This window comes from Carassius auratus, chromosome 7 (assembly GCF_003368295.1).
Source record: "Carassius auratus strain Wakin chromosome 7, ASM336829v1, whole genome shotgun sequence".
Taxonomy (NCBI): domain Eukaryota; kingdom Metazoa; phylum Chordata; class Actinopteri; order Cypriniformes; family Cyprinidae; genus Carassius; species Carassius auratus.
This window is the reverse complement of record NC_039249.1, coordinates 11276184-11301509: the sequence shown is the minus strand read 5'-3', so window position 1 is coordinate 11301509 and position 25326 is coordinate 11276184. Positions and strand designations below refer to the sequence as shown.

Genomic DNA, 25326 nt, shown 5'->3' with positions numbered 1-25326 from the left:
CTGATGAGGAAGATGGAGGAGCTGGTGGAGGAGAGAAGAGGGAGGCATTATGAGACGGATCTGCTGCTTCTGGAGCTGGAGGTGGAGAGCAAACGCAGGGCTCGAGAGAGGAGGAAGAAACAGAGGCTGATGGAGGCGCAGACGCACAGAGGAACCATCAGAGCCATGCTGATGAGTGAGTACACTGTGAAAAGTGTTGTTCTTCCTTAAGGTTTTTACTAATGTATATAATATTAATATAAAGTCTCAATGACTCGGACAGAGGATTAAGGTTCAATCAAGATACATTTACGTGAGAAGCAAAGTGACGTAAGCTTTTAAGCCTAAACATTATTCAAATTAACTCAATTTATGCTTAAAAAAACATAATGGCCAGTCATTTTTCAACAATGCCATGTATCTTGATTAAAGGATGTTTATACAATTGTACTGGAAAATAAGACAAGAGCATGAGTTTAAAATGCATTCAGTGCAGCACGGACAATCTTGTATCTGATGGTATTGTGTAAATGTATTTTGCAGAAGTCAAAACTATTTTCTAACTGTGAGTTTCAGGTTCTTGCATAAATGTCTCTTGAGAAAGGACACTGAACAAAATGACAAGTTTCCAACTCCTACACTTCTGACAGCAATGAATTTTATATTAGAGCAGAGCATAAATGTATATTCACTTTAGAAATTACTTTTATTAATTTTCATGACTTTTCCAGCCTTTGTAAACAACAATTTAACATTTCCTAATCATGAGAATCCTGGTGGAAGTTATGCACAATGCTTTATTTATTTATTTTTTTAACTGCTTGCACATATTTTAAAAACCTTTGCCTCTTTTTTTCAAAACTTTACACACAAATCCAAGAATTGCACACAAAAACTGCATAAGCCTCACATCTGCATATAAAAAAAATATAACAAACACTTCTCAAAAGCAAACATTTGCAATTGTGTGTTGTGTTTTGCCATAAGTGTCTTATGAAATTGAAAACTGAGTCAAAGGCAGAAATTAGCATATGGTTTTGCAGATTTGGTGTGTGCTTCTGCTGTTTCAGTGTCAGCTTTCAGAAACTGTGTGAAAAGTTAAGATTTTGTGTAAGCAGTTGATAAAAACTGTAACTTTCAGAATCCCTTACATTTATTGAAACATTTGCATTTTCAGGTTGTGAGGTTGAACATTGCCATTTCAATAAACATAAATCATTTTGAAAGCTTTGGTTGAGTGCAGGGCAGAAAAAAATAGTCATCACCCAGAAATAATTTTCCAAGTCATGATTTATACCTCATGTTGCTCCAAGTTTGCACATTCATCATTTTTTTTTCTTCTGTGAAACACACACACACACACACACACACACAAAACTGTTAATAAAGGACTTTTTCGTATAATTACAAACTCACAAAATTATGTAAATACTTGCAAAAGACTTTAAATAAAATGCACTGTTTTTTTCTCATGTTTAATTTTTTCATTTATTAATTAATTCATTCATTAATTCAGCAGCAAGGCTACATTTATTGTTTTAAACCGAGTTAATAATAAAAGTCATACAATTAACAAAAACACTACAAGCCATTTAAGGTCAACACTAAACAAAAATTATAACCTACATTCAGGTCATACGTAAATACTTAAATGTGTCAGTTAAACAAATCTCTGAATAAAATTGTTGTTAACTGAAAAACATAAACTGAAATGATGTAACTTTTATGCGTGATCTGAATGCATTCATTACAATATTGCAAGATCTTAATAAATAATGCATCATTAAAAAGTGATGTAGACAACAGTCATACAAAAAAAAAACTTATAATACTGAATCTAATTGATATTTCAACAAAAGTTATTATTTACAACTATAAAAGCTTCTATTTATTAATTTTTTGTATTGTTTCTTCTCTGTCTCTGCTAGACGATAATCCACAAATTGAAGACCTAGATGAGAAGAATCTGTTCTCCAGAGGTTCGAGGCGTCTCCCAGAGCTGAGACTGGTTCTCCTGGGAGAGAGGGAGACGGGAAAAAGCTCCGCCGGGAACGCCATCCTTGGAGGACCGGGATACTTTCAAAGCAGAGAGGCCACCGAGGATTGTTCGAGACAGCAGACGGAAGTGTCTAACCGGCTGGTGACGGTGGTGGATGTGCCCGGATGGGAGGGCGGACCGGAGGGAATAACTCCAGAGAGAGTGAAGCGAGAGATCGGACTGAGCGTGACACTGTGTCCTCCCGGACCTCATGTATTTCTGCTGACATTGAGAGTAGATGCAATCATCCAAGCACAGGTGGTGCGAGAGCATTTGGAGCTCTTGGGAGAGGCAGTTTGGAGACATACGCTTCTTCTGTTCACGAGGGGTGACCAGCTACGAGAGGGAGTCACCATCGAGCAGCACATCCAAGGAGGAGGAAAGGATCTCCGTTGGTTGGTGGAACGATGTTCAAACAGATTCCACGTCATCAGCAGCAACTCTTGTTTGGAATCACGCAATTCCAAAACACAGATAACGGAACTTCTGGAGAAGATCGAGAAGATGGTGGCTGGAAATCGCTGCGAGGCATTCTCGCCGCTAGTGCATGAGATTCAAGAGCTAGGAAGACAAAAGAATGAGAAATTCCAGCTGAAGGTCAAGGAGTTTAGCGATAAGCTCCAACGGCAGGAGGAGGAACTGAAGAAGATGAAGGAACGAGAGGTCAGGAGCATTCGGTGGTTTTTCGACAGACGCAAAAAAGACAAAGTGCAATCTCCCGGGAAGGCAGAGAAAGAAGAGACGCCGTACCGAGGCGAAGATGACAGGAGAAGCATGATGGGCGAGCTGGAAGAGAGGATGGCGTGGTTGACGGAAGACAAGGAGCGAGAGTTACAAGAGCTGACTGCTGAAATGAACAAAGTCATGGTGACTCTCCATCAGGGACTGAAAGAGAGAGAGCAACTGCTGATGAGATTAGAGGAACGAGAGCGAGAGGGGGAAGAACTTAAAGAAAAAGTGGATGAACTTCAGATGAAACTGCTGGAAATGGAGCGCACGGGTGCCATGAAAGAGCAAGAACGGAAAGAGAGAGAGGCTGAGGTTCAAACTGCACACTTGGATGAGATGAACGAACTTCAAAGCAAGCTGGCGGAAGCGGAGATAGAGAATGATAGGATGAGAGGAAAGGTGGAAGAAACTCAGAAAGAGATGGATGCATCACGACGCAGGTATGAAGAAGAGGCTGTTTGGCAAAAGCAAGAGATGGAGCAGAAACTGAAAGAAAAGGACAGTGAAACTGAAAACATTTTAAGAGAAATCGAGAAGGTGAAGCTGAACGCTGAGAGCAGAGAAACAGAGCAAAGCCAGAGATTCAGTGAACAAGTTGAGAAGAGAGAGAAAGAGATGGACAAGCTGAGAGAGGTGATAGAGATGATGACCAAAGAGATGGAGCAGCTACGGATGTCCTATCAGGAGCAAGTCAAAACCACAGAAGCAGAGCGAGAAATGCATAGAGAAACGGTGGAAAAATACAACACCCTCATTGAGAAACTCGTTGGGAAAGATGAGGAAATAAAGCAAATGATGAGAGAGAAAGAAAAGGAGCTACATCAAAAAACTGAAACGCAAAAGAAACTTCAGCAAAAAGATGATGAAATACTCTTATTAAGTAAAAGAGGCCAGCAAAAAGAGCAAGAAATAGAGTCACTGAAGCTAAACATTACAGAAAAACAGAGGGATATAAAAAGGTTACAAGACACCGTCCAGGCAAATGCTGAAAAATATGCTGCTGAACTTCAAGTTTTGAAGAAAGAGTTGAAAACAAAAGAAGATGAAATAGATAGATTAATACAGAGAGACTTGGAGAAAGACAAAGCGACACAGCGAAACATTAGCGAAAAACAAACTGATATAGAAAAGTTAAAAGACAGTATTGAGGAAAGTGCAGCTCAACTAAAACTTCTTCTGGAAGAACTGAAGGCAAAAGAAGAGGAAAATGAAAAATTAAGACAAAGAGACCAGGAGAAAGAACGAGAGATTGACATGCTTAGACAAAACATTAGCAAAAACCAGAAAGACACAGAAAAGTTAAGAGATGATATTGAGGCACACATCCAAGAAAGTGCTGCTAAACTCAAGCATTCAGAGGAAGAGCTGAAAATAAAAGAAGAGGAAATAATCAAATTAAGACAAAGAGAGCTGGAGAAAGACACAGAAATTCACACACTTAAGAAAAATATCATTGGCCAACAGCAAGACGCTGATAAATTAAAAGACAGCATGCTGTTGAAAATTGAAGAAAGTGCTGCACAACTGAGGCATTTAGAGGAAGAATTCAAAAGAAAAGAAAATGAAATCGTCCAATTAAGAGCAAGAGACCTGGACAAAGACAGAGAAATGAACACAATGCGTGAAAACATTAGCGAAAAACAGAAAGAGGTTGAAAAGTTAAGCGAGAGTATTAAGGCACATGTTGAGGAAAGTGCAGCTAAACTAAACCATTTAGAGAAGCAACTACAAACAAAAGAGGATGACATCACCAAATTAAATCAAAAAGACTTGGAGAAGGACAGAGAAATGGACACACAGCTGCAAAACATCAGTGAAAAACACAGAAGAGAAATAGAAAAACTGGAAAACATAATTCGAGCAAATACTGAAGAAGCTGCTGCCCAACTGAAACATCTAGAGGAAGAGTTTGATGGAAAGATAGAGGCCTACAAAAGAAAGGATACGATGATGGCTGAAGAAATGGAAAACTTAAACAAACAGCATGAGGAAACAGAAAGACGCTCAGATGAGCTGAGACAACAGATCAGGGACGAGCAAGAACGAAACAATGTCCTCCAAAACATGAACGCTGGACTGGGAAATGAATTAGAAGAGCTGAAGCGCAAATGTGAGGGCTACGAGAGAGAGCTTCAGACTTCAGTTAAGCACTCTGAGAAACTGACGAAAGAAATTAGAGCGCTAGAACAAAAGATAGATGAGTTCAAACAGCTGCTGGAAGAGAAGGAAAAGGAGAAAGAGAGCGATCTGCAAGACATGAAGGCATATTACGAGAAAAGGCTAAGAGAAAGGCATGAAGAGCATGAGATGAAGGAGATAGAGAGAGAACAGGAGCTTCACAGCAGAGAGAGGGAGGTAGAAAAGAAGGAAGAGAAATTAGCGAAGAGCAAACAAGATTTGTTAACTAGAGAGGATGAAGTGCATAGACGAGAACAGGATTTGGAAGAGCAAATGTACAAGATAAAAGAAGAGGAGAAGAATCTAGAAAACGAGAGTCAGAGTAACAAACGTCTGGCTGCAGATCTGATGCACATGAGAGAGGAGATCGAAAAAAGAGCAGAAGAGCTTATGGGTAGAGAGGAACATTTAAAGGCACAGGAACAGCAGATCAAATGTAAAAAGGACGAGCTACAAGCAATGGAGAAGATATTGGAGAACAGGGAAAAGGAAATAAAAGATCTGACTGAAAAGCAGGAGAAAAATCTGGAAAATCTCAGACAGCAGATGGAGAGAAGAGAACATGAGCTGCAGGAAACGCAGGCAAATTTTGTTAAAGAGCAACACAGGCTTAAGGAAGAACAACAATCTTTGGAGATGCTCAGAGCGAATCTGGAAACTAGAGAAAATGAGCTTAATAAACGAGAGCAGATGTGGGAGGTGAAATCCCAAGAGCTTTCAAAGATCACAGAGGAATTTGAGAACAGCAAACACAATGTGGAGAAATGTCAAGCCGAGTTGAGTAATAAGGAACATGATCTTCTGCAAAAAATAAATGGACTGCAGGTAAAGGAGCTAGAACTTGTGCAGAGGGAGCAGGACCTCGAACTCAAAGGTCAAAGGCTGATTGAGCAATATCAAGATATGGAAAATCAGCAGCAAAACCAGACAGCTTCGTTTGATGCACAAAACATGGAGCTCCAGAGCATTAGAGAAGCATTAGGAAAAAGGGAGCAAGAGCTGATAAAAGGCGAAGAAGCTCTTTGTCAAAGAGAGCAGAAGTTTAAGAGTGAAGAAATCTATTTGGAGAAAAGGCAGCAAGTCATGCAAAATAGGGAACAAAAGCATGAAGACATGTTGAACGGTCTAAAGAAACAGCAGGAAGTTTCGAAAGACAGAGAACGTTCTCTAGATACCAGAGAAACAGAGCTGCGTCAACGGGAATCAGAGCTCGCTGTGAGAGATAATAGCATGGCGGAAAAACACACACTTTTGCAGAACCAAGAATTAGATCTGAAAAAGAAAGCAAGCGATGTAGAGGACAAAACACAAACGCTAGAGCTCCTGAAAACAACACTAGATGGAAGAGAGAAAGAGCTTGAGGAACGTCAAAACCAGCTGGACAGCAAAATGCTGGAGCTAAATAATGAACGAGACAAGGTGAAAAGAAAGCGAGAGGAACTTGAGAAATGGGAGAAGTATTTGTATAACACAGAGCTCAAATGGTTAAACAAAGAGTCTTTCTCAGGGTCTCAGCGATTGACAAACAGCGCTGAATTTAACGGAAAACTAATTGAAGTCAAAGACTTCCATCGAATGAATCAAGAAGCAGGAGTAGATGGTGGCGCATGTGATGCAAAAGACACAAGAAGTGAAGAGCAAATGGAGTTGGCTGCTATAAACCGTGCAAACAACAGATCGGTAAAGAACCAAATGTTTAAACAATCACTGGAGGCCAAGCATGAAGAAGACGATGGTGAAAGTGACGACTCAGATGGCGAAAGTGAAGAAGACTTCTTCGAATCTTCAAGCACCATTATCCAACCTACTTTACATACACCCCGGCCTGTGTCTGAGCTAAGGCTCATGCTTTTAGGAGACGCATGGTCGTCCCGTCACCCAGCGAGATGCACTATAGTGGGGCCTGATGCAGATAGAAGCAACCCTTGGAGGGGAGAGTTACACAGCAGACAGCTCACTATCATAGAGCCTCAGGGCCTGAAATGGAGATCTGGATCTGACAGTAAAGACACCTTTCAAAAACACCTCTCTCAAAGCATCTCTATGTGTCAACCTGGACCACACGCCTTCATCCTGGTGATTCCCGCATACGTGTCCTTCACTGGTCAGTACAGACAAGCAGTGGAACGCACCATGTCTGCAATAGGAAAAGCCTCATGGAGACACACTATTATTCTGCTCACCTGGGGGGAAACATTAGGAGAGAGCGTCCAGCAGCATGTGAAGAGGAACAGCGACCTGGAGCGGCTGGTCCGAAAGTGTGGCAACAGATGCAATGTGCTTAACAATGGAAACCGGGAATCTGATGTGGTGAAGTTACTGGAGAAGGTTGAGGAGATGCTGGGAGGAAACAATGGACAATACTACAAACTGGACTGAAAATGAGTGTTAAGGATTTTAATGACTGTGAATAATATTTAAATTGTGAAAAATCCAATAGATTGGTTTGAGATTCTTGGCTTTGAATATTATTTATGTAAGTAGCAGTACCTAAATTTCAAAATAAACACGTTTCAAATTACTTTCCTTTAGAGGAAAATATTTATTTTCGGACAAAAGAATAAGAGAATTGTGAGTATTATGTAAATCACACACACTTACCAGACGATGGCGCACTTGTATTAGATGTTCCTCTCATTGGCAGCTCAAGCAAAACAGTTATTCATAGTATTTTAATCTTCAACTATCCTGTAAGCAAATATGAGGAACAAACGCTCTTTTCTCTGTTTCTGATACCATCCAATGAGGAAAACACATGATTAATTTCCAACCGCCTCAAGTAAACATACATAGGCTGTCATTTCAGTCTAAACATGAATCATTAGGATTCAGCCGCACTCCTGATTATGTATAGAGAGAATTGGAAAGATATAAAGACGACAAATTAGTTAACACAATTCAAACATATTTAGGGATTTCTCCGAAACAAACGGAATTGATTTTCCATTAGTGCCTCAGCGAAGTGGAGTCTTGCTGTGCATCCGCTGAGATTGTGACAGGTAAATTATTATCTTTAAAAAAAATGGTCTGTTTCGTCTGAAAGAGAAACTGTTTCCATCGAGTGAAAAACACACATTTGAAATGGAATTCCTTTTTATGGCCCTCACACAGCAAACCCCAACGTTTACATATAATCTGAGGTAATTGCGCGATGGCGTCTGATATTCCTCCGCCTCGCCATTAAAGTGGGTGAAATGTTGAAAAATAGTTCCCCGGTAGCGTTTTATTTTCCCCCACAACGTTTTGTATCAGTCTGCAGGGGGTCTATTTCTAAGTCGTTTGAAAGAATCTATAATTTATCACTTGTGACATCGAGTAGAGATTTTATTTTATCAGACCACATTGTGAAACACTTCAATTAGAGGGAAATAATATGCAATCTAACCGAAAGTGTGTCTGAGTGCATTAGTCGACTCATTTCATTTGTCCATTAATTGTTATTTGGGGTTTTCTAGTCATTATCCGCACTATAGCATTTTAAGGTAATGAACATGGCCATGCTAACATCATTTCACCAGCATAAACTTCAAATTTCAGTGTCCTCTTTAACCACTAGAAAGATGTGCATTCATTGCCGTGCTTACTGAATGAATCCAGCTACCTCTAATGGATGATAAAACCTCTTGACAATTCTAATTAGCCTAGATTCACAGCAATTACCATATGCCCATTTCTCTTTTGGTCAGATCAGATCAAGCAGTGCTGAGGTTTTTATATGTCAGGATGTAAAACACTTCATTCATGTTTCACATTATAATTACATTGTTTTAGTTCGTCTGCATGAAACGTTTTTTTAAATGAATGTAAATTTTTCCAATTTCCCAACACCAGAAATCACAAGTCAGTAGTTTAGGTTTACTGTCACTTTCTCTCCTAAATACAGTGACTCTTAGATACCCAATGCAGTGCATATAACAGAACATGTTGATTAACAGACAAATTAAGGAAGTTCATTATTGCACTAATGTATGTTTGGCCTGTGAAAATGGTCCACCAATGCACAGTATGTCTGGTAGCAGCAGCAATAAATGTGATCATATTAAACAATACATTTTTGTCTAATTTGTTGCTATATACAGTACAGTAATGCAGCACGTTTTAACAAATAATGCTTTATTTTTATAGTATTAAGTTTGGCCCATCAACCGTTGACAGACCCTGACCCTCCAGATGACCTTTAAATGCACCATTTGCTGCTTGTGTTTCTGTTTTCAAGAACTTCAGATGCTGTCTGCAGCGCAGTGTGCAGCGAACTAATAAAGGTCAAACCGATGTCTCTGAGGACAGACAAATCAGTTCTGATGGACCATGAGGAGCATCGCTAAATGCTGATCTTCTCGTAAATGCTTTAGGTACAGGTTTAAAATCTAGCACCATGCTTGAAGAAAACTAAAAACCTGACCTCAGATTAGTAAAGGCCAACCTTTACTTTTTTGTTGTTGTTGTACCTTAAAAAGCTTTTAGTAAAATGCATATTGCATGTCGTTTATACATAGACAAGCATGTGAGCAAATGTTTCAATTGCTTGTTAAATGTCAATGCATTGACACTTTACAAGACAGTATATAGTAATAAAATAAAATAAATTTACCTTTTTTTTTTATCTTTGATAAAAAATCATGTGTTGGCATTTCTAAATCAAATGTTCTGACACAGAACCTGGATGCACTGTGCCTTGTTTACAAGCAGAGGAAGATGCACACCGTACATAAAACATTCTTCGTAAACGTGTATAAAACTTTAGACAGAGAGGAAGATGTTCAATTCTTGGCCAAGCCTTACTTATTCCAACCAGAATTAGCAGATGATGAACTAAGAGAGATGGTCATTTGTGAAATTAAATCTGTAATATTATACCTTAAAATTAAATCATAATGTCATTGTTGAAAACATGTCACATCATAATTTCTTACATTCTGTAAAATTAGTATTTTATAATGATAAAACAAATACGTTTTTATTATATATTTTTTTATAAAAATGGATAAATAAATGTACAAATTTTAACCTGAGACACCATGATCAGGAATAAACCAGAGCAAAACCAAATATGCTCTTGTTAGGATCTGCATAATTGTTCTGGTAAAAAGATTCAATATTCAAATATGTGTTTAAATATGAGCCCTCCTGGAATGTGAGACAACATATTTAAAAAAAAAAAAAGTATTTTAACCATTTAATGTATAGAATGATTATATAAAATATAACAATTTAAATTACATTTTACTTATAAAGCAGGACAGATCATCAACAAAAATGTAATATTAAAATATTAATGATAAATCAATGTTGATATTTTAATATGTACCATTACATGTTCTTCCATAGCTTTCAAGAATACCATGGTACTATCATTTCACTGTGTTGGTAATCTATTGGTTTACTTACAGAGTTGTTAACATGCTGTAAACACAAGGCTTTGATCTTCATCAAGACCTCCTTCATCGCTGAGAAAAGATGCTGGTTTCATTTCATATTGTTTGTAGGTCTATATTACACTTCATCCAGCCTTGTTTTCGTTCTCTATTCTAAATATTGCATTGCAATGTGCAAATGATTCAAACTGAATCACGAACCAGTTCAGACAATGTTGCCTAACAGTTTGACCAAAATGATTTGTAAAGAACTGATTCATTGCAGTGATTCATCGGTAATTCGAGACAGAGCTGTGAATTAACAGATTACATGTAATCTGGATTAAGTAATCAGATTACAAAAATTAAGTACTTGCAATTAGATGATTACATATTATTTACACAATAGCAATAAATAATTATTGTTAATATATAATTCATTGTTTCCCAAATTCCTCTTTTTCATATTTTAAATATTTCCTTTTTAAATAGTCTTCTGCTTGTATACACTCAAAAAGTCTTTCAGTTTTGTGGACATTCACACAAAAAACAATCATTAGTCAAATTCATTTCAGGTTTCAGAAGAGTTTAAATATTGCATCAGCTACTGATGAACACATTAATTTTGATTTGAATTACAGTATCGCTCTATTTTGTATTTTGATGTCTTTAGAAAGATTTTGTCTTTAAAAAACATTAAAATGGACAAATTCATGAATTCAATTAAGAATCACATTTGCATGTTCATAGTTCTCTGGCGTTGACAAGGTCATATTACATGCGGTTAAACAAATGAAATATTGAAATATTATTTTAGTTTAACATTTGTATGATTTAATTAATTATTATCTTTTAATTAAACTCATAAACCCAGTTTAGGAAACTGTGACATAAAATAATGTTTAATGCACATAATGTTGGTAATAACAATGAAAGAATATATTTCCCAGAAAGGTTTGCCTGCATGACAGTGAGCAGAAGTGAGAGAAAAGTATTTATAAAGTTTTAAATATGTATATTTTTCTTACAAAAACGTATTAATTCATTTTTATTCTCCGCCGGAGCATCAAACTAATTTTTAAAACTTCCCTGGAGTATATTTTATTTCTTACCAACATTTAGTTTTTAACCAATGAAAATGGCTATTATTTAGGGCTGGGACAACGCAAAAATACATCGATGCAAAATATGCGCATCGACCTGTTTTTATTTCTCTAAAAAACGTTTGCAAAACGTTTACCTTATGTGCGCTGAATATGGGCGATGGCCGGATCAACATTCTGTCCAACCTTATATAACCAATCCAGGGGTTTTTCTGCATTGATCTTTTTTTTTTTTTGGCGGCGGTCAAAGCCTTATTTGATCGCTGTGCCTGACGGCGCGTACGAGAGAGAGCCCCGGCTGCGCGCGCACACTCACAGTCTTCAACAACACGAGCGCTTCTTGCTCTCTCTCTCTCTCCCTTGTTGTGCATATTAATCAAAATCATTAAACACCATAGAAAAAGGGCGGAACGCCAAAGTTTCACGTGGAGCATTCGGATATTTTTTTTCTTTCTCCATGACAGGCTGCTGGCTCCCACTGTTAATATTTGTTTTTTGTTTTGTTTTTGTTTTTTGGAAAAGCATTCTCTGTATTAGCTTAAAGCCCTCAAGTTTACATTGGTTACTGTATTCTTTCGATTGCTCTAAACAAGTATTTTGGGTGACCTTTTTTATTGAATGCTAGACATCAAGTTGTTGTTATTTTCATCTGAAAGAAGAACTTTTTTCAGTAAGCTAGGCCCTATGTGTTCAGTAAGCTTGTTTCAGTAAGCTATGTGTTTTCAAGGCTTCGAGGTTTTATTGAATGCTATCTCTACACAAGTGCAAAGTAATGCATTCTTAGTCAGTCTTTTATTTAGTAATTTTAAGAGCAATAAACATATATTGCAATGTTAAGGAATTCATGTTTTTTTCATTCAGATATGTAAATCAACATGTATAAATTGTTAGTAGTCAATTAATGGGGAGATAATCGAAATCGAATCGGTCTGGGAAAAAATAATCGCTAGATTAATCGATGCATCGAAAAAATAATCGCTAGATTAATCATTTAAAAAATAATCGTTTATCCCAGCCCTAGTATTATTTAATGATCTGAATATGTCCATCCCTGGGACTGAATCATGTAGGGCCTTGAAAAATGATGATTCCAATAGAAAAGATTATGAAGAACTAGACTCTAAAATCATACTGCATTATTTGGAAAAAAAAGAGTACTTATGACACTATTTTCAATGCAGTTGTTTTGACAGAAGAAAACAAGATGCAATGCTTTCAATGGTATATTACTGTTAGAACTTGGCTTAGAAGTTTTACAGCGTTTAATCCAAAGATTTATCCATAGAGTGAACTAATGTGACTCAAGCAGAGTTCCTTTGAGCAGATGATATTGTTAAACAGAATAATGATGGGATTCATTCATCATAGCTGTAGACTTTCATTCCTCTGTAACAGCATACTGATCAGTCTGAACTGTAAAACACCCAAAACTTGGAATAAGTGACATTTAAAAAACAAAGTTAACAATTGTAGATCAGGATAAACCCGTCTGAACAAGAACAGATGAGAAAGAGAGAGATCTCACCATGAGCTCTGTAGCACTTGACTCCCAGTATGATGGACACTAGCAGATATGGAGAAGCTGCCAGCAGAGAACTGAGCAGTTTGACCACTGACGATGGAGCTAAAAGACAGGAAACATAATCAGACAATTTCATGAATATCAAAACATGTTAGTGCTATCTAAGATATTTAATAGGACTTGTTTTGTTAAAGTCTGATCATGGATGTAAAATCGAGTTGATTTTGTCTGAATGTAATGCCTCTTGGACCTGTTTGTGAATCATGTTCTGTTCATTTTTACTCATGTGTGATAAACAGATATAAAGTCTCTCACCTGATAGTGTGAGTGTAACTGTGTCACTGGTGTGTGAGGATCGTGATCCTCCTGTTTCTCTTCCAGTACAGCTGTAACGACCCGTGTGAGATTCATTAACAGAACTGATTCTGTATTCCTGTGACTGACTGACATCAATCTGTGAATCATCTTTACTCCAGATGTAGCTCCAGATGCTGACGTCTGTCTCCTGTATGTCACATGTGAGAATGACCGTCTGTCCTCTGAACACATGTTCATCAGGATCTACACGCAACACAGGCTTGGGTCTCTCTGTAATGATTGCAGGACACACTTCACATGTTTGAAAATTGAACTGACTGTTCTTGATACTTGTTGATAAATTACATGAATTTGCATAATATTATAGCACTTTATAAAAATAAAAACAGCACTTACCACTTACTGTTAGCACAACTCTTCGACTTTGAGTTGTGAAGTACTTTCCTTTTTGTGCACTGCACCTATACTGTCCTCCATCAGACATACTCACATTACTCCGTATTTCTACATCATCACTAGCTTTTATTCTCTTGAAGTCTTTGAACCAGAAAACCGTTCGTCCCGTTGACTGTCCCACATCACAGCTCAGAGTAACTGTGTCTCCAGTGAACACTGAACTCTGCGGCTTTACACTTACTTTGGGTTTGTCTGTAAATATTGCAACATTAATTTATTAAAGGGGTCATATGATGCTATTTAAATTTTTCTTTCTCTTTGGAGTGTTAGAAGCTCTTGGTGCATAAAGAAGATCTGTAAAGTTGTAGTTGTTCAGGCACAATGCTATTTTAAGGAGCTGAAAATCTGCACCATAGACCAACTCAAACCTGGTCTAAAGTCTGGCGCAATGTTTTTTCTTTGTTATTTAAAGAGCGTACACGCTGCTTATTAAACACAGGGACGCACAGCAGCACACAAACATGGCAACTATAAAAAAATTAAAGGATTGCAATGCATAAGAATTGTTTGTGTTCTGTCTTTGCGCTTGCCAAATTCTGCCGTGTAAATAGCAAATCCGTCATGGCACGAGCGCAACTGGCTTTTTAAGGGAATGGAATTTGGTTTATTGCACGTTATGCCCAAAAAACACCCATTACTCATTAAGAGAATAGGAACAACCTGTTTAGACAATTCGCGCCAACAATTATCATTTAAAGAAGGGTTTTGTTTTTTTTGGGCTAATTTTATCTGCCAAAACACAGATTCGCCAACTTATTATGCAAAAATTTAGACTGGGGGAGGCATTAGTAATTTTACAAGAATTTTTAATTAATTGAAATACCTACATTAAATGCAAATTTACTTTTGAGTTGAAAATAACATTTATAATAATACATTTATTATTATTATTTAAATTAGTAACATGTTACAGTCACCAGGGGCATTCTAGGCTGAAATATCTGGTTTAAATGGCCTGGATTCATGTTATCTGCAATGAGTCAAGCCTATTCTGTCATACTGCTATTAATAATCCATCACAAAGCAAAGGTTTCATTGGCCTGAAGTTAATATATAAGATCATTATGTTTTTATTAGATAAATGACACCGGAAATTATTTGTTAGATTTATAAAAGTGAGCAAGTTCCATCTGGGAATCAGAGGTGAGCATATTTTGGGGCTGAGCAAGATCATGATGACTCACACAACACAGTCAGAGTCACTTCTTCACTCCATTCAGAGGTGTCTGATTGTCTCTTGCCACAACACCTGCATTTCTGTGTGGACACTGCAGTGATGTTGAACTCTTTCTCCATAGAGGCCTGCTCTCTACCTCCACACTGCCATGTGTATGTCCATCCTTCACCCTGTATGTCACATGTGAGAGTGACTGTATCTCCAATCAATATCTGTGATGGTTCAGGCTGAACAGTCAGAAGAGGTTTAGGTCTCTCTAGAAGAACGGAACAACAACAGCAAAACATGTATATTAATAATGAAACTATTTAAAGGGTTAGTTCACCCAAAAATGAAAATTCTGTCATTAATTACTCACCCTCATGTAGTCACCCATAAGTACTTCATTCATCTTTTGAACACAAGTTAAGTTACGTTTGATGAAATCTGAGAGCTCTCTGATCCTCTATAGAGAGCAATGCAACTGAAATGTTCCCAGACCCAGAAACATTGGTGAAATAGTCCATGCGACAAAAACGCACGCATGCATGTGATACTCTCTCCCAGTGGTGTAATGTAACAATGTAATGTACAGAGGCAGGGGTGTGCGACCACCAAGCATCATCTGTGATAATATGGTAAGTGTTTTAATGATGTGCAATCTGACTCAAGTAGTCTATATCACCAAATCACACACAGAGTGCACGCACATTGATTTATTAGTCTATTAAAAGTCAATATTCCAGACATTCTAAATTGTAGACTGCAAAAATGCTTCTGTATGCTTTTTATATTTATATAACTTAATGTAGGCCTAGTTAACTTAATCTATATTACACAAAGAGTACCGTTTTTCTGCAAATGCATGAAAACATTTAATTTAATTTAGACATAATATTGCCTGTTTTTGCTCAATTTTGCTAACGAAAATATTTCCAAAAAAGCACTGTTTTGCATCTATATATATATATATATATATATATATATATATATATATATATATTCCATTTTGCATTTACTTATACTTTTACTTTCAATACTCAAGTACATTTACCATTTTAAAATTACTTTTTATACTTAAGTTGAATAAATATCACATAATTTAAGACTTGTACTCAAGTAATATTCTAAACGGTGACTTGAACTTCTGCCAAAGTAATTTTCTGGTAAGATATCTCTACTTTTACTTGAGTATGACTTTCAGGTACTTTATACAACACTGCTCTCTCCACACTGCTGCAGACAAGATGAGGAAAACAAGAATTGTTGAATAAAGTCATTATTTTTGTTTTCTTTCCGCATTAAAATATATTCTCGTAGCTTCTTAAAATTACGGTTGAACCCCTGATGTCACATGGACTATTTTGCCGGTGTCTCTACTACATTTCATTACTTACTTCTTTACTACGTTAACATTTCGGTCCGAAAGCTCTAAGTATTCATCAAAAATATCTTAATTTGTGTTTTGAAAATGAACATTTTTGGGGTGAACTATCCCTTTAAATCTGAACCTGCCATGTTTTAATATACAGTATGAGAACACTTCCAGTTTGAGGAACTTCAGATATTGCATTTGTGCTACAAATAATCATTTTGTGTCAGTTTGACTGTATGAGCTGTACAGTTTTTGTCATGCTCTGTTTTTTCCCTGAGTGAAATAAAGTAACACTTTGTGTTTTTGTATGACATCAGGATCACAAAAATATCTGTCACAAGAATATCTGTCACAAGAGCTTGGTTGTGATTATTATTATTTTCTTGCATTCTTCTATATTAATATGAAAAAGACAACAGACACTTCACATTTTTGGTCTGCTCTCAGATTGTTTTAATTTTTCCACTTTTCACTTCTAACTCCTATTAGCAGTGTTTACTGGAATCTTTCTAAAGCATGGAAATACAACATTTGTCAAAATTAACTCTAAAAAACATTTCACAATACACGTATACATAAACATTACATAAAGTGACTTTAACTACGGTATTATTTATCACGTTCCATAATTCTGCTGCAGAGACTTAACTCATCTGAACTAATTTGTTGATATTCTTACACTTTTAAGTTTCCTTTTGATGTTTGATGGCTGTAAGGTGAGAATCATGTCACCTCATCTGTACAATGAGACAAAATGGCTCAACAATTACAGTTTTACAGTTTAAAAAAAGAAGGGAAGATTTAAACAAAAATTTGAATCACCTTGAGTGCATCCAGGGGAGATGTTGGAAATCAACACTAAAAAACAAAAAGAAAATCACATTGATTTATTTATGAAGCTGCTTAAAAATGCCATATGACTTTGAATATCCTTAAACTTTTCACATTCATTTTAATGTTTAAAGTCCCCCTGTAGTCACTAATTTAGTCCTTAAAACTCATCTGATTGTGACAACCTTTGTCTGGCCCTTGCTTTCATCAAATGGATCACTGAATGACGCTCGGCGCCCCTTCGGGGGCATCTTACACCAGAGGTCAGTCTTCGAGAGACTAATTCCCTTAGTAGATTATTTAGCAGCGAGGAAACTACTGCCAAATTTATCTCAAATGGGTCCTGCGCACAGTAGAAAAAGGCTACCGTATCCAGTTCGGCTCTCCATCGCCAAGATTGAACAGGGCTATCTCGATGTTAGTCGGCCCCGAGCAGGCTCTGGTTATGGAACAAGAATACCCTATTAAGGAAGGAGGCCATCGAGGTGGTCCCTCGTCAAGACAGGGAGTCCGGGTCTTACAGCCGGTATTTCATAGTTCCAAAGAAGGATGGGGGTTGCGTCCGATCATAGATCTGCGGGACTTAAATCATTCAGTTATGATGCTGAAGTTCAAAATGCTCAGGATCATGCATGTTGCATCAGATCCGAGGACTGGTTTGTCACAATAGATCTCAAAGATGCATACTTCCACATCTCCATCCTTCCACAACACAGGAACTTACGGGGGCGAAGCTTACCAATACCGAGTACTTCCCTTCGGCCTTGTACTCTCACCCTGCATGTTTACAAAATGTGTAAATGCGGCTCTGTTTCCTCTTCATATGCAGGGAATCTGCATTCTGATTTATATCGATGATTGGTTGATTTTAGCTCAGTTAGAGCAGATGGCGGTTCAACACAAAGATGTCGTACTCGCACACATGGGGGAGCTGGGTTTGAGACTGAACACCAAGAACAGTTTACTTTCTCCAGTCCAGAGAACCACCTATCTAGGTGTAGTGTGGGATTCGACCACAATGCAGGCACGTTTGTGGTTGTGGTGTTAGTGGCCCTTTGTAATGCTCCATTCGAGCCAATACAAGACATATCAGACAGACATCTGACCCTGAAAACTACCTTTCTGTTGGCTATAACCTCTCTGACGAGAATCAGAGACCTTTATCTTGACTTTGCACCTGGACTTATCTTTGACTTTCCTAAGGTTCCCTCTGTCACACCACAACCTGTAGTGCTGCAGGCCTTCAACCCTCCTCCCTTTCGGGAGCACCGACCAAGAGAAGCTAAATTGTATGTGTCCAGTTAGAGCGCTGGAGGCATACGTCCAAAGAGCTGCCCAGTGGAGAAAATCAGTCCCCCCAAAAGGGGTTTTCCTGCATCTACGCAAACTATTAGTCGTTGGATAGTTGAGACTATCAATGCCACCAATGAGTCCTCTGGTCTTTCCCCTGCTGTCGGGAGCCAAGGCTCACTCTACTTGGGGTATTGCGACCTCCAAGGCCTTTTTAGCAGGTGTGTCCATGTTGGACATCTGCAACACTGCAGGGTTTTCATAAGCAACGTCTCATTCCCTCGAAGAACCATGGTTACATGCGTAAACTAGAGACATTAACTGATAGTTTACTAATTAAATACTTGTAGCATTTTAAACAAAAAGCTGAAAAATATATTATCAATTGGAGATGAAAATGTAGATAGAGCCGATCAACACACCAAAGCTTGACAGTCATTTTCACCTCTTAATAGGTCAATTTTTTATTCCACAACTCTACAGTTTTGATGCTTTTTTATGTCTGATGATCATGTTATAATACATGTGGAAGCATCTGTTGTTTTTCGGTTTCTTCTTCGCTTGTGTTTTGGATATTCTGTACACAGGATATGTAATAGCGCCCTCTACTGTATAACAATTCAAATATTTTTGGAGAACAAGTATAGCTCAAATAATTTTTTACTTTTTACGTATAAGTCAAGTATACTTAAATGTCATTTTAAGTGTATTTCTGAGAGGTACATAAACCACATTTCTAAGAAGAAAATATACTGTCATATTTTTTTTTTTTTTTTTTTTGTTAAAAAGAAGTACTAGCAATATTAAGCATACCACCAGACAGACGTATACAACATTATAAATAATGTGATTTTCACCACTAGGGGAGTTTAAATGACTTTCAGTATAGTTAATCATCACTTTATGCTAAATAAGGTGGGAGAATTAAAACAAGCTCATTAACTGAACACTAATTTAATTGTGTAAATATTACTTTAAGAGTAACTATTTTTGATAAATCACAGATCTTGCACTTATTTTGTCGTGTATTGTGTATAGCAAAGCAAACAATGACAGCTGTTTCTACCTTTTTCCTAAGGAAATACCTTTCTAATATGTAATTTATTCCTGTGATGTGAAGCTGAATATTCAATATAATTTCTTTTTTTTTTTCCTTTTCTTTTTTGATCAGCAAATCAGAATATTAGAATGATTTCTGAAGTATCATGTGACTGGAGTAATGATGATAAACATTTAGCTTTGAAACCACAGGAATAAAATATATTTTAAAATATATTTAAATATATTTACATTTTAAATAGTACAAAATAGTTCTAAATTGTACATTTTTTCTGTACTTTGGATCAAATGAATTGGTGAACAGAAGAGACTTGTTTAAAAACATTAAAAATAGCACATTTGGCTGGTAGTGTATAGGCAACTTAAATATTCTCTTATTTCTAATTGGTCAAGAAATCAGATACACTGCTCGACAATAACCAACACTGACCCCATTCAACTACAGCACATGATTGTCTGTCACTCACAGATATCATGAACTGAGTGATTTGATATTCTGCCACAGATTATTAGCAGCATGAATGAAAAACTCATCAATATTAAAAACACAGCGATTCACTGATTCACTCAATCACTAAACAAAATAAGAAAAATAATACATAAATGAGAAATATACTCACAGAGCATTAGAGGAAGCAACCTGAGCTCCATACTGATCTATTAATGCACACATTTCAACACACAGTCTGTGCTATATAATAAACACTTCCTGTAAAGAAGAGCACGAGAGGAAGAGAGCAAATCTAATTGACATTGTATAAATGATGGTGAAGAAAATGCAAGCGTATATTCTAAGGTTAAAAAAGAAAATCACACAGAGCATCAAAAATGCATGATCTCTCCCCTAAAAAGGTTTTGTCTCTTGAAAAAGTGTTTTTGCCTAAAGTATGATGAGTGAGTGTGTGTGTGTGTGTGTGTGTGTGTGTGTGTGTGTGTGTGTGTGTGTGTGTGTGTGTCTTTATTTATAAAACATATATATATATATATATATGGGCAAGAGAAGTGGTTTTGCCAAATGTCTTAGAAAAGGGAACTGTGAAGGCCTCTATGTTACTAAGAATTTCTGAATCACTGCTGCTCATCTACAAACACTTTGAGCAGTTTTCATCAGTGCAGAATGAGCAGCTGAGTGAATCCCCTTCTGCTTCTGCCACCTTATGCTGTGTGTGCATGAGCGTCTTTATAGAGATTTTATGCAGGGTTGCCACCATAGACAGTAAAAGAATTGGACACAGTGACCCCATTGGAACTCAATTGAGACAAGTGAAGCCCATTTTTAGCGTTTTTTAGCACTTCCGTTTCTGACGCGCAGACTCAAACTAAGCTTGACGACGTCAGCAACCTGTCTGACAGATGTAAATCTTCTAGTAGCTGTGCGTGCAAACTGCCATCGTTAATCTTGCAGAGACGGCGAGCTTGAGTGGGGAGTTCTTTGTCGTGAGTGAGTAGGAGTAAGTATTCTGATTTATTATTTTGTATAGTATTTTAAAATGTAATGCCAGTATGCCATATTAAGTTAATTGTCTGCGAGCTTCTCCTCCTGTCTGTACGGTAATGCAACAGGGAGTCGAGTGGTTATGACGCAATCGTTAGCCTATTTTTACAAAAACTGTTTCTACGGGGCCATAATGTAACATAGAAGGTAATGGAGCACTTTATACATTGTCGTGTATCTTTAGAAATAAATAATGGACAAATGGAGTCTTTAAACGCCTCAGATGTAAAGTTATTCGCTGTCAAAGTGACGCCAAAATGAATGGGAGTCAATGGGATGCTAACGCAAGTGAAGTTCTGCTAAAAGATGGCGGCACATGGCCGACTTCAACTTCCGGTCGACTTCCTTGCCGCCTGGTTGCCACTAGGGCTGGGTTTTTCTGTAACCCTAAAGTATCGCAAGCCATATTAAAATGTTGTTTTGACTATCCATAAATATAACTTCGGATAGTCAAAATTGTAATTTGGATAGTCATAATTATAATTCGACTAGTCACAATGACAATTAGAGATATCTGCAATTATAATTGCACTAGTAAGAAATCGGATTAGAGATAGGCTATCTCTAAATACTTTATGACTAGTCAAAACTACATTTAAGATATCTGTACAGATATCTTCAATAGACGTGTCATACATCGACAAATGTAATTAGAGATATCTATAATTCAATTTCGGCTAGTCACAATTATAGTTTAAGATATCTGAATTGCAATTGGTCCTCGTCGAAATGCTGTTGTGTGACGTCAGAATAAATTTACTCAGCTCCTCCCGGCCTACTCTGCTAACCGGTAACAACATAATTAAAGTCTGCTTTTGTTGTCACGGAGAGCAAAGCTACTGGATGAAGTGCTTCATGGATTATAAAATAAATCTGGATAAATAAATAAATCTGTAAAAGTTCTCCCGAGTGCATGTATAGCGCTGTGTTTTAATTGAATCTTGTTGCAAAATAGACCAAATGCAGTGTAACGTTCAATAAATGCAGAAAATCACAAACTGCTAGTCTGAATTTATTTATTATATATTTAGACAATGAAAAGCAATGTTTATTTATTTATTAAAGAAAGGTAGGCCGACCTTTAAAAAAAATAAAAATAAAGGAAGGCTTAATTTGCAGTTTTTATTTTACCATTCATTCTGAATTTTTCGAGATGCGAGATATAAATTTTATAATTGTGGGTTAAAAAGTTGCTATTTCTTTATCAATTATTTTTTTAATTAATTTCTTTATTTAGTGGCGGAAACGAAACGCTGTGTTCAGTGATGAGCACCAATGTATTCTTTTAGGCAGGGACTATTTGCATTAGGTGTAAATAGCATATTTTCTTAGCAATAGATGCTATTAACACTAAGTACAAATAGCAATGGATTATATTTACACTGTGTTCAAAAAAATGTAAATAGTGAAAAAAAAAATTTTTGCCTGCAGTGTCAAAAAAAAGTTTTGTGAACTCCATTAAAGGAGAGTAAATGCGAATAAGTGAATAGTGAGTTTTGTGGGTTATCACTGTGCTGAAAAGTAGAGTCAGTGTTCAAGGATGAGCAGAGAAATACTGATGTTCTGCTCTGTTCTGTAAGTCATGGTTTCCACTTGTTTGGGTTTAAAAATCTAGATTGAATGAAATTTATATGATGGCATAAATTTCTACATGGAGAAATTGGTGTGCTATATTAGTATAATGTTTTCCTACATGAGACAGAAAATTGATACCATTGTTTATTTAATGAAGTGTAATCATTTTATTAAATGTAAGATTAAACACATTTGAAGTCTTCCATGATCAAGTAAATTACATAATTTGTTTCCATAGATTATATTAAAGTGATTACACAAAGTATAAGATATATGAATGTTAATGTATTAAAGACATAAAACATAATTTCAAGAATAACAATGTTGAATTATATATATATATATATATATATAATTCAACACCCTTAAACACCCAGGACAATTATGAATAAATGTAGAGTAACTGGTATTCTAAAGATTACATTAAAGCGATTACACAAAGTATACACTATTTGAATGTCTTTGTAATAAAATCATAAACTATTAGTCCAAGAATAATGTTGAATATATATTTTCCCTGGAAACCCCTGAAATTAATTGTAGGATAACTGATACATGAAAATCAGAAGGAAAATGAAAGAATTTATGTGTAATTTGCCTTAAACTTACAAATCAGATTCTTTAGTATTCACTTTCATTTTAGTGTAAGTGATGCCTTTGTATTGGCCGCTGGTTTCGTACTGTAGCACACTGCCGTTCTTGCACGTGATCTTCACCTTGCCGGTGTAAGGCAGGTCAAACGTGGCTCTGCCGATGGTGATGTCAACATCCACTTTCTTTTTAGGTGGCACATCTAAAGTGGTAGTCAGAATTTGGGTTGTCTCATCAGTGTACTCCCGACTGTAAGTCTTTTCTTTTCCAACGCTGACACTGTATCCTGTAGAAACTTCTACAATTCCTGGAATCCCTGCCCTCACTTCCACACTAAATGTTTCGGTAAAGCTTTCACTCATGGACCATGAGGCTGTTTTGATCACTTTCTTTGAAGCTTCAACTGTTTTATTTTGACTAGTGGGGTCATTATTTCTTTAAGTGATGGATTTGATCTCTTCCACTGACACCTTTGGTTTTAGCTGCTGGAGAGTGGGATATTTCACATCAGTGAGAACTGTGGATTGAACTACACTTAGAAACACGAATCCTAGTCTGCGAATATCTACATCAACTCCTCCTTCAACTCCCAGACAAAACCCAGAGCCAACATCCACTGGATACTCTTTTGGTAGTGAGTATTTGGTCATTTTTGCAAAGAATTCCCCACCCTGGTTAGTTTTGAATTTGATGGCTCCAAGACGTGTTCCTTCTCCGTTCTCCCAGAGGGACAGTGAGGTGAAACACTCACCAGACTTGAAAGCGTACTCTTGGTACGACCCATCTGACTTGCCAAAGGTTTCATTTGTGTCATCTGAAAGCCAGACTTTGACAGCCTTAACCTGGGATTCTCCCACCCACACCCCGATCTTCTGTAAATTGGCATCCTTCTTCACCCCAGTAAATGAAAATGGAGAACCTATTGTGCCACCAATTAATTGCACAGTTGTTGGTTTGGACATCTTTAATGTGGATCTGGAAATTAGATCACAAAAGAACATTCAAAATAATAATCACATATAAATCAAGTGCATTAATTAATTAGCCCTATTGTATTATTATAACCTGCTACAAAGTATCAAGTTGTTTGATACACAAATTTTAAGTGCCCATTGCTAGAAATATACTCACATAGATGACTGTAGTCTGATGAACTTTTTCCTCAAGATCAGCTCGTCTGCTGAAAGCCAGAAAAGTTTGATGGTTTTGAACAGGCTGCTGCTTAAATAGACTCCGAAGGAGGCAGGTGGTGTGGTTAAAGGTAACAAAGAATTTAATTTGGTTATACAACAGCCATTTAATTTGCATCTTTTGCATTTCACAACAGGCAACCGTGTGATAAGTGAACAAGTTTTGTGTTTTTCATCAAAAACAGTGGAAAATAATCTATTTGTTAGCCCTGAGCTTGTTCTGTGTTTCTGGGCTCTCACCGCAAAGTTTTTTAATTGACCTGGGAAACTTTATTGCAAGTCTCATGCTACCATTTCCCAAGTCAGCTACATAGTAAACTGCAGCATACATATTTTTATTGCTTTTTGGAAGCCAGATAGGTAACAGAAGAACAACATTACAAGAATTATACAGCGTTACCCAGACACATTTTGACCATTAAATCAAATATGGTGCAAGACAAAACTCAAAATAGTTGTCTATTTATATAAAGACCTTACTCAATCAAGCTTGGATTCAACAATGCACCCTTACAATTCTGGGGTTCTTAATGTCTTCCAATTTCTAAATATTGTAAGTCTGGCTAAAGAAGAAAACAGCAAACCAACATGTTAATCAATTATAACATAATTACCTGCTCCTCATCTAGTATTAAACTAGATACAAATCCAAGGTTGTTTTTAGATTCAGAATAATATTATAAAACACAATATGTGTTGTAAACCCATTTTCAGAGCTGTACAAATAATGACACAAACTTTTTTAATTGTGACGTGCAGTGGCGGTTCTACATTGAAATACACCCTGGGCGAGACCCCTTTCGAGCTTTAAAGTTACATTAAATTGCAGTTGTACAGTTGTCTTGTAGCCCACACACACACACACACACACACACACACACACACACACACAAACAAACATGATATGCACACCTGAAAGCTCATGCTGGGGAGAAGTAGAGGAAAAGAGGTCTTCATCCTCAATATCAGATATTTGTGGAGACATATGTGTAGCGGAGGAGGTGGTTGGCTCATCCTGACCAGTGGCAGAGGATGCTCCAAAATATTTTAGAAGTGCCCCTGAAATTGCAATTGAACTGCATTTGAA

General features: G+C 36.9%; 2 protein-coding genes and 1 pseudogene across 2 annotated transcripts in view; 1 reads left to right on the top strand and 2 right to left on the bottom strand.

Moving 5' to 3' along the window:
• Window positions 1-7445, top strand: part of LOC113105850 (trichohyalin) — an 11502-nt gene extending 4057 nt beyond the window's left edge. Inside the window, exons 2-3 of the mRNA XM_026267197.1 lie at window positions 1-175; window positions 1908-7445. The exon at window positions 1-175 is cut by the window's left edge and continues 590 nt beyond it. Coding sequence (XP_026122982.1) covers window positions 1-175; window positions 1908-7303 — 5571 coding nt within the window. The 3' untranslated portion in view covers window positions 7304-7445. The remainder of the gene's footprint in view (window positions 176-1907) is intronic.
• LOC113105380 (peroxidasin homolog) overlaps window positions 1-15245 on the bottom strand; it is a 51322-nt gene extending 36077 nt beyond the window's left edge. Inside the window, exons 1-5 of the mRNA XM_026266416.1 lie at window positions 15213-15245; window positions 14862-15081; window positions 13618-13869; window positions 13219-13491; window positions 9584-9592 (exon numbers count right to left, since the gene is read on the bottom strand). Coding sequence (XP_026122201.1) covers window positions 9584-9592; window positions 13219-13491; window positions 13618-13869; window positions 14862-15081; window positions 15213-15245 — 787 coding nt within the window. The remainder of the gene's footprint in view (window positions 1-9583; window positions 9593-13218; window positions 13492-13617; window positions 13870-14861; window positions 15082-15212) is intronic.
• Window positions 15246-22829: 7584 nt separating this feature from the next.
• Window positions 22830-25326, bottom strand: LOC113105879 (aerolysin-like protein; annotated as a pseudogene).